Genomic DNA, 9,972 nt, shown 5'->3' on the forward strand with positions numbered 1-9,972 from the left:
ATTCTCTCTCTCTCACATTCTCTCTCTTCCATAACCGATATTGCGAGTAACTCAATAAGGCACAATGACAATTTCAATTCCCCGGAGGGAAAATAACCCCGAGGTTGCTATCACGCTCAAATAAGAGAAGGATACTGGAGTCCACTTCTCTTTTTTTCAGGACGAACGTTGATAAATCTCATTTATTTAATTGTGTAATTATGTAGTTGCATATTTTCTTCTTTTTTTACCGTCCTCTCGAAGACCAAGAAATGTCGATAACGTCGGTTGCTAAGCGATTAACTTTCTCTCTCTCTCTATTTATTCATCCATTCTATTATTGATGTTATGAAGCCCATTAAAACAATAGGAGTGTATTGTATGCAGAGTAACATCAACTTTCCCTTCACGGTGAATAAATAGGCGCCAGGATTCAATCGAACTGGAATCTGCCAAAACGTAACGGATTTAGGTTAGTTCCATTGGCGTGAATTTAAAACTCGTAACGATTTTCTTTTTGAATTTGTATGTACATGTTTTATTATCATTACTCTTTTACTACACTAAGCAATTCTTACTAAATATCAACACCAACGTTGTTCAATGGAAAATCCTCAGTAGAAAAATAATGTGAAACACCAGCCTGTTCATTATAAGTATAGCAATATTGATAATCAACATGAAAAATAAGTGAACATGAAAAGACTGTTAAAATCAACTTGAATGCAGGACGACCGTAACGATATTTTTTCCAGGGAAACATACATGTCATATGTTATTAGTGTGAGTGTGCGGCACTTAATAGATACGTCATTTGATAACTTTTTATGAGCTGTACACTTTTTCACGAGCTATACACATTTTCATGAGCTGTACACTTATACAGATTCCTTTCAGCCTCTGTGTATTTTCTGTGGACAAAGCTTTGATTGTGTGAGATAACCAGAAATACATGATAATATGTATTTCGAACTCATGATAGTGCATATCATGTTTCAGTAATGATGGTAAATCTGACATGATACACAATTGTCTTTCTGATTACTAGACTCCACAAATTAAGCGTTTTTTCTTCTTAATATGTAGTTATTTCCCGTCTGACTATGTAATATGTCCTTAAGAGATAAGAAAATAATCTACAAAAAACGTCACTACATTAAACCATGCAAAAAACGTCTTATTTTCGTGTATAGTAACACATTTGTAAAATGTATATTATACATATGTTGAATGATGCACAGTGTTTCCAATAGTTCTTTACCTAATTTCGTCAATACCACATTATATAATCCTAAATCTTTTTCAACAGTAATAGTTCAAAAACAAATAATGTGATACATGCGTAAAAGCATACATACGTACAGTGAGTACACAGTGTACACGAATAAAGATAATTAGTGTCAAAGTAATAATACACATCATATAATATGAAATAAAGTTTTAACCTGTATTGTAAGGATCATGTTTTATAAACCCTAATCAAACAAAAAAATATCGAATACCCCATTAAAAAATTAATCAGAAATTAAGATAAAATATCATTTCAAAGAAAGAAACAGAATTGAAAAAAAAAAAACCGTTAGAAATTTCAGAATTTTGGCGGGATTTTCACCGGGCTCGTCCGATTCCCTTCCCACCCCTTTCCTTCATCCAAAAAGAAATAAAAATATCAATTCTCAAATACACACTCACCTACGGCCTTACATATCCTAAATCAACCACCAGCATACTACCCATCCACATCCAAACACATAAAACAGCCAAAACCCATCGGATATACCAAAAAAAATAAAAAGTAGAAAAAAAGGAATGACCCGTAGAATCCGACGCAAGGATACAGACGCCCTCTTTCTTCAACTCCGAGGCGATGGCGACACACACTGTTCTCCGCTCTCTCCTTTTCCTGTTTTTGGTCGGAATTACGGCCTACCTGGTCCTCCCGCGCATCCGCGTAAGTCGAGGGGGCCGTTCTGGTGGGGGGAAGGGGGAAAAATAGACGATAAAGGGGGAATAACATTAAAAAATAGGGAGAGAAATGGGGTCAGGCCTCGTGCCGGGTTTCTAGAAGCTCTGAACGGCTTCCATGATTTTTTTTTTTTTTTTAGATTCATATCATTAATTCAAATATTTTTATCTATAATAATAATCATCATTTAGCGAAAAAAAAATTTTTTATTTAACTTTTTAATTTTAATTTTGATTTTAATTTAATTTTAATTTTGATTTTAATTCTTAGTTAACTTTTTAATTAGTAACGCAATTAAAGATTAAAACCAGAAATAAATGAGAATTATTCCCTCGCTTTATCGTCCGGTTCGTTAAAAATGTTTCGAGTCCCGACCCAGAGAATATTCGTTTCCTTGACACGCAATAAAATAAAAGAAATAAACGCATACTTATGAGGATAAAAGAAATAAACGCATACTTTATCAGGATAGACATGCATATCAACCGGGCAAATAAATGGTTAAATAGACAAATATGTCTATTTCCGCGTCTTTATTTAAGAAAATTAAAATCTTTGGGTCAGGATTGGTAAATTTTTTAACAAACCGGCCGTAAAGGAGGTCTAAGTTAGGTTAGTTTTGGTTGGGTTGAGGAGGTTAAGTTAGGTTGGGTTGAGGAGGTTAAGTTAGGTTGGGTTGAGGAGGTTAAGTTAGGTTGGGTTGAGGAGGTTAAGTTAGGTTGGGTTGAGGAGGTTAAGTTAGGTTGGGTTGAGGAGGTTAAGTTAGGTTGGGTTGAGGAGGTTAAGTTAGGTTGGGTTGAGGAGGTTAAGTTAGGTTGGGTTGAGGAGGTTAAGTTAGGTTGGATTGAGGAGGTTAAGTTAGGTTGGGTTGAGGAGGTTAAGTTAGGTTGGATTGAGGAGGTTAAGTTAGGTTGGGTTGAGGAGGTTAAGTTAGGTTGGGTTGAGGAGGTTAAGTTAGGTTGGGTTGAGGAGGTTAAGTTAGGTTGGGTTGAGGAGGTTAAGTTAGGTTGGGTTGAGGAGGTTAAGTTAGGTTGGGTTGAGGAGGTTAAGTTAGGTTGGGTTGAGGAGGTTAAGTTAGGTTGGGTTGAGGAGGTTAAGTTAGGTTGGGTTGAGGAGGTTAAGTTAGGTTGGGTTGAGGAGGTTAAGTTAGGTTGGGTTGAGGAGGTTAAGTTAGGTTGGGTTGAGGAGGTTAAGTTAGGTTGGATTGACGACGTTAAGTTAGGTTGGGTTAAGTTAGGTTAGCGTTGGTTGGGTTGAGGAGGTTAAGTTAGGTTAGTTTTGGTTGGGTTGAGGAGGTTAAGTTAGGTTGGGTTGAGGAGGTTAAGTTAGGTTGGGTTGAGGAGGTTAAGTTAGGTTGGGTTGAGGAGGTTAAGTTAGGTTGGGTTGAGGAGGTTAAGTTAGGTTGGGTTGAGGAGGTTAAGTTAGGTTGGGTTGAGGAGGTTAAGTTAGGTTAGTTTTGGTTGGGTTGAGGAGGTTAAGTTAGGTTGGGTTGAGGAGGTTAAGTTAGGTTGGGTTGAGGAGGTTAAGTTAGGTTGGGTTGAGGAGGTTAAGTTAGGTTGGGTTGAGGAGGTTAAGTTAGGTTGGATTCAGGAGGTTACGTTAGGTTGGGTTGAGGAGGTTAAGTTAGGTTGGGTTGAGGAGGTTAAGTTAGGTTGGGTTGAGGAGGGAAAGTTAGGTTGGGTTGAGGAGGTTAAGTTAGGTTAGCGTTGGTTGGGTTGAGGTTAAGTTAGGTTAGCGTTGGTTGGGTTGAGGAGGTTAAGTTAGGTTGGGTTGAGGAGGTTAAGTTAGGTTGGATTGAGGAGGTTAAGTTAGGTTGAGGTTAAGTTAGGTTAGCGTTGGTTGGGTTGAGGAGGTTAAGTTAGGTTAGCGTTGGTTGGGTTGAGGAGGTTAAGTTAGGTTGGGTTGAGGAGGTTAAGTTAGGTTGGGTTGAGGAGGTTAAGTTAGGTTGGATTGAGGAGGTTAAGTTAGGTTGGATTGAGGAGGTTAAGTTAGGTTAGCGTTGGTTGGGTTGAGGAGGTTAAGTTAGGTTGGATTGAGGAGGTTAAGTTAGGTTGGATTGAGGAGGTTAAGTTAGGTTGGGTTGAGGAGGTTAAGTTAGGTTGGGTTGAGGAGGTTAAGTTAGGTTGGGTTGAGGAGGTTAAGTTAGGTTGGATTGAGGAGGTTAAGTTAGGTTGGGTTGAGGAGGTTAAGTTAGGTTGGGTTGAGGAGGTTAAGTTAGGTTGGATTGAGGAGGTTAAGTTAGGTTAGCGTTGGTTGGGTTGAGGAGGTTAAGTTAGGTTAGCGTTGGTTGGGTTGAGGAGGTTAAGTTAGGTTAGCGTTGGTTGGGTTGAGGAGGTTAAGTTAGGTTGGGTTGAGGAGGTTAAGTTAGGTTAGCGTTGGTTGGGTTGAGGAGGTTAAGTTAGGTTAGGTTAGGTTAGGTTAGGTTAGGTTAGGTTAGGTTAGGTTAGGTTAGGTTAGCGTTGGTTGGGTTGAGGTTAAGTTAGGTTAGCGTTGGTTGGGTTGAGGTTAAGTTAGGTTACCGTTGGTGGGGTGAGGAGGTTAAGTTAGGTTGGGGTGAGGAGGTTAAGTTAGGTTAGCGTTGGTTGGGTTGAGGTTAAGTTAGGATGGATTGAGGAGGTTAAGTTAGGTTAGCGTTGGTGGGTTGAGGAGGGTAAGTTAGGTTGGGTTGAGGAGGTTAAGTTAGGTTGGGTTGAGGAGGGAAAGTTAGGTTGGGTTGAGGAGGTTAAGTTAGGTTGGATTGAGGAGGTTAAGTTAGGTTGGATTGAGGAGGTTGTTAGGTTGGGTTGAGGAGGTTAAGTTAGGTTGGGTTGAGGAGGTTAAGTTAGGTTGGATTGAGGAGGTTGTTAGGTTGGATTGAGGAGGTTAAGTTAGGTTGGATTGAGGAGGTTAAGTTAGGTTGGATTGAGGAGGTTAAGTTAGGTTGGATTGAGGAGGTTAAGTTAGGTTAGCGTTGGTTGGGTTGAGGAGGTTAAGTTAGGTTAGCGTTGGTTGGGTTGAGGAGGTTAAGTTAGGTTGGATTGAGGAGGTTAAGTTAGGTTAGCGTTGGTTGGGTTGAGGAGGTTAAGTTAGGTTAGCTTTGGTTGGGTTGAGGAGGTTAAGTTAGGTTGGGTTGAGGAGGTTAAGTCAGGTTGGGTGGAGGAGGTTAAGTTAGGTTGGGTTAAGTTAGGTTAGCGTTGGTTGGGTTGAGGTTAAGTTAGGTTGGATTGAGGAGGTTAAGTAAGGTTGGGTTGAGGAGGTTAAGTTAGGTTGGATTGAAGTTAAGTTAGGTTAGCGTTGGTTGGGTTGAGGAGGTTAAGTTAGGTTAGCGTTGCTTGGGTTGAGGAGGTTAAGTTAGGTTGGGTTGAGGAGGTTAAGTTAGGTTGGGTTGAGGAGGTTAAGTTAGGTTGGATTGAGGTTAAGTTAGATTAGCGTTGGTTGGGTTGAGGAGGTTAAGTTAGGTTAGCGTTGGTTGGGTTGAGGAGGTTAAGTTAGGTTAGCGTTGGTTGGGTTGAGGTTAAGTTAGGTTGGGTTGAGGAGGTTAAGTTAGGTTGGATTGAGGTTAAGTTAGGTTAGCGTTGGTTGGGTTGAGGAGGTTAAGTTAGGTTGGGTTGAGGAGGTTAAGTTAGGTTGGGTTGAGGAGGTTAAGTTAGGTTGGGTTGAGGAGGTTAAGTTAGGTTGGGTTGAGGAGGTTAAGTTAGGTTGGGTTGAAGAGGTTAAGTTAGGTTGGGTTAAGGAGGTTAAGTTAGGTTAGCTTTGGTTGGGTTGAGGTTAAGTTAGGTTAGCTTTGGTTGGGTTGAGGAGGTTAAGTTAGGTTGGGGTGAGGAGGTTAAGTTAGGTTGGGGTGAGGAGGTTAAGTTTGGTTGGATTGAGGTTAAGTTAGGTTAGCGTTGGTTGGGTTGAGGAGGTTAAGTTAGGTTGGATTTAGGAAGTTAAGTTAGGTTGGGTTGAGGAGGTCAAGTTAGGTTGGGTTGAGGAGGTTAAGTTAGGTTGGGTTGAGGAGGTTAAGTTAGGTTGGATTGAGGAGGTTAAGTTAGGTTAGCGTTGGTTGGGTTGAGGAGGTTAAGTTAGGTTAGCGTTGGTTGGGTTGAGGAGGTTAAGTTAGGTTGGATTGAGGAGGTTAAGTTAAGTTAGCGTTGGTTGGGTTGAGGAGGTTAAGTTAGGTTAGCGTTGGTTGGGTTGAGGAGGTTAAGTTATGTTAGCTTTGGTTGGGTTGAGGTTAAGTTAGGTTGGATTGAGGAGGTTAAGTTAGGTTGGATTGAGGAGGTTAAGTTAGGTTAGCATTGGTTGGATTGAGGAGGTTAAGTTAGGTTAGCGTTGGTTGGGTTGAGGAGGTTAAGTTAGGTTGGATTGAGGAAGTTAAGTTAGGTTGGGTTGAGGAGGTTAAGTTAGGTTGGATTGAGGAGGTTAAGTTAGGTTAGCGTTGGTTGGGTTGAGGAGGTTAAGTTAGGTTAGCGTTGGTTGGGTTGAGGAGGTTAAGTTAGGTTAGCGTTGGTTGGGTTGAGGAGGTTAAGTTAGGTTAGCGTTGGTTGGGTTGAGGTTAAGTTAGGTTGGATTGAGGAGGTTAAGTTAGGTTAGCGTTGGTTGGGTTGAGGAGGTTAAGTTAGGTTAGCGTTGGTTGGGTTGAGGAGGTTAAGTTAGGTTAGCTTTGGTTGGGTTGAGGAGGTTAAGTTAGGTTGGATTGATGAGGTTAAGTTAGGTTGGGTTGAGGAGGTTAAGTTAGGTTAGCATTGGTTGGATTGAGGAGGTTAAGTTAGGTTAGCGTTGGTTGGGTTGAGGAGGTTAAGTTAGGTTAGCTTTGGTTGGGTTGAGGAGGTTAAGTTAGGTTGGAATGAGGAAGTTAAGTTAGGTTAGCTTTGCTTGGGTTGAGATTAAGTTAGGTTAGCTTTGCTTGGGTTGAGGAGGTTGTTAGGTTGGATTGAGGAGGTTAAGTTAGGTTAGCTTTGGTTGGGTTGAGGTTAAGTTAGGTTAGCTTTGCTTGGGTTGAGGTTAAGTTAGGTTAGCTTTGGTTGGGTTAAGTTAGGTTAGCGTTGGTTGGGTTGAGGTTAAGTTAGGTTAGCTTTGGTTGGGTTGAGGTTAAGTTAGGTTAGCGTTGGTTGGGTTGAGGTTAAGTTAGGTTAGCTTTGGTTGGGTTGAGGAGGTTGAGTTAGGTTTGCTTTGGTTGGGTTGAGGAGGTTAAGTTAGGTTAGCATTGGTTGGGTTGAGGAGGTTAAGTTACGTTAGCGTTGGTTGGGCTGAGGAGGTTAAGCTAGCTTTGCTTTGGTTGGGTTGAGGAGGTTAAGTTAGGTTAGCTTTGGTTGGGTTGAGGAGGTTAAGTTAGGTTAGCGTTGGTTGGGTTGAGGAGGTTAAGTTAGGTTAGCGTTGGTTGGGTTGAGGAGGTCAAGTTAGGTTAGCTTTGGTTGGGTTGAGGAGGTCAAGTTAGGTTAGCTTTGGTTGGGTTGAGGAGGTTAAGTTAGGTTAGCTTTGGTTGGGTTGAGGAGGTTAAGTTAGGTTAGCATTGGTTGGGTTGATGAGGTTAAGTTAGGTTAGCTTTGGTTGGGTTGAGGAGGTTAAGTTAGGTTAGCATTGGTTGGGTTGAGGAGGTTAAGTTAGGTTAGCTTTGGCTGGGTTAAGTTAGGTTAGCATTGGTTGGGTTAAGGTTAAGTTAGGTTAGGGTTGGTTGGGTCGAGGAGGTTAAGTTAGGTTAGCGTTGGTTGGTCGAGGAGGTTAAGTTAGGGTAGCGTTGGTTGGGTTGAGGAGGTTAAGTTAGGTTATCGTTGGTTGGGTTGAGGTTAAGTTAGGGTAGCTTTGGTTGGGTTGAGGAGGTTAAGTTAGGTTAGCGTTGGTTGGGTTGAGGAGGTTAAGTTAGGTTAGCTTTGGTTGGGTTGAGGAGGTTAAGTTAGGTTAGCTTTGGTTGGGTTGAGGAGGTTAAGTTAGGTTAGCTTTGGTTGGGTTGAGGAGGTTAAGTTAGGTTAGTGTTGGTTGGGTTGAGGAGGTTAAGTTAGGTTAGCTTTGGTTGGGTTGAGGTTAAGTTAGGTTAACGTTGGATGGGTTGAGGAGGTTAAGTTAGGTTAGCGTTGGTTGGGTTGAGGAGGTTAAGTTAGGTTATCGTTGGTTGGGTTGAGGAGGTTAAGTTAGGTTAGCTTTGGTTGGGTTGAGGAGGTTAAGTTAGGTTAGCTTTGGTTGGGTTAAGGAGGTTAAGTTAGGTTAGCTTTTGTTGGGTTGAGGAGGTTAAGTTAGGTTAGCTTTGGTTGGGTTAAGGAGGTTAAGGAGATTGGGTTAAAGATAGATCAGGTTAGGTTAGCTTGGGTTGGGTTAAGTTGGGCTAGATAGTTTAGCTTTGGTTGGATTGAGGAGGTTAGGTTAGCTTAGGTTAGGTCAAGATAGGATAGGTTAGGTTAGTTATGCTTGTGGTAGGTTAGGCTAGGTAGGTTAGCCTGGGTTGGGTTAAGATAGGATATACAACGTACACATACAGATATACCAATAGACCCAGGTGCACACACAAATAAGTAAATATGCACGCACATACACATTATTATTAGGTTGAGTTGGGTTGATAGGTTAGCTAAGGGTAGGGTAAGTTAGGTTAGCTTGGATTTGGTGAAGTAGGGTAGGTTGGGTTAAGATAGGATAGGTTAAGTTAGGTTAGCTTTGGTTGGGTTGAGGAGGTTAAGTTAGGTTAGCTTTGGTTGGGTTAAGGAGGTTAAGGAGATTGGGTTAAAGATAGATCAGGTTAGGTTAGCTTGGGTTGGGTTAAGTTGGGCTAGATAGTTTAGCTTTGGTTGGATTGAGGAGGTTAGGTTAGCTTAGGTTAGGTCAAGATAGGATAGGTTAGGTTAGTTATGCTTGTGGTAGGTTAGGCTAGGTAGGTTAGCCTGGGTTGGGTTAAGATAGGATATACAACGTACACATACAGATATACCAATAGACCCAGGTGCACACACAAATAAGTAAATATGCACGCACATACACATTATTATTAGGTTGAGTTGGGTTGATAGGTTAGCTAAGGGTAGGGTAAGTTAGGTTAGCTTGGATTTGGTGAAGTAGGGTAGGTTGGGTTAAGATAGGATAGGTTAAGTTAGGTTAGCATTGGTTGAGTTAAGTAGGTTGGGTTGGGTTAAGTTAGGTTAGCATTGGTTGGGTTAAGTTAGGTTAGCATTGGTTGGGTTAAGTTAGGTTAGCTTCGGTTAAGTTGGGCTGGGTAGGTTAGCTTTGGTTAACTTGGGTTCGGTAGCAGTTTCAATGACCGACTAGTGTTTACGGTAAAAAGAAAAGAAAAAAAAAGTCTCTTAACATCAATGCCGTGTACACTAACAGCACGTGCCCCCCCCCCCCCTTGTGTGTGACGTCACAGCAGAAAAGGTTTCCACAAGGAAAAGAAATGCGTGAAATTAGTAATATGCAGATGACTCTAGGTTTTATTATTATTATCTATCATTATTATTATTCCCCGATGCTACTGGTCCACGGTGCTAGGTCCTTTTATTTTTTATTTTTTTTTTCTCGGGATTTATTTCGTCCGTTTTTGTTGTTGATTATAGAATTCGGCTTCATCAGAAATAAAGGAAAATGCGTAAAATTTAGTAATATTTCGTTGACATTAGACTTTATTATCATTTATTATTGTTGTTATTATCACAATTCAGTCACATTTCCAAAGTTCTCCGCTTTCCTAGGAGATTAATTAGATTAATTAATTAAGAAAAAAAAAAGGAAAAGAAATGAAAGAGGAGCTGCGTCGCCTCTTATCGAACACGTGGTAAATGTAAATGAATATATTATATGATATAAAAAGAAAAAACGAAAAAAAAAAAAAAAACTGAACTGCATACGTTATACGTCATTGCGGCGATCTGTTATTTAATTGTTGAATTGAATCATAAAATGGCAAAAAGGTGAAAGGTAGGAAGGATTTTGGTGTTAGGGAATATGCACTCGCAAACACATGTACACACTTATATACAAACATTCGCATAGACACTGAAAGGCGTACACACGCACACACACAGGAATATATAGATACCAACGTACACACATACAGATGTACCAACAGGTCCAGGTGCGCA

The 9,972-nt window shown here is 40.8% G+C and overlaps 1 protein-coding gene across 1 annotated transcript in view; it reads left to right on the forward strand.

The window, feature by feature from the left end:
* Nucleotides 1–1,777: 1,777 nt before the first annotated feature.
* The window catches only part of LOC113809209 (uncharacterized), a 15,705-nt gene continuing 7,510 nt past the window's right edge, over nucleotides 1,778–9,972 (forward strand). Inside the window, exon 1 of the mRNA XM_027360740.2 lies at nucleotides 1,778–1,930. Coding sequence (XP_027216541.2) covers nucleotides 1,847–1,930 — 84 coding nt within the window. The 5' untranslated portion in view covers nucleotides 1,778–1,846. The remainder of the gene's footprint in view (nucleotides 1,931–9,972) is intronic.

Source organism: Penaeus vannamei, chromosome 7 (assembly GCF_042767895.1).
Source record: "Penaeus vannamei isolate JL-2024 chromosome 7, ASM4276789v1, whole genome shotgun sequence".
NCBI lineage: Eukaryota > Metazoa > Arthropoda > Malacostraca > Decapoda > Penaeidae > Penaeus > Penaeus vannamei.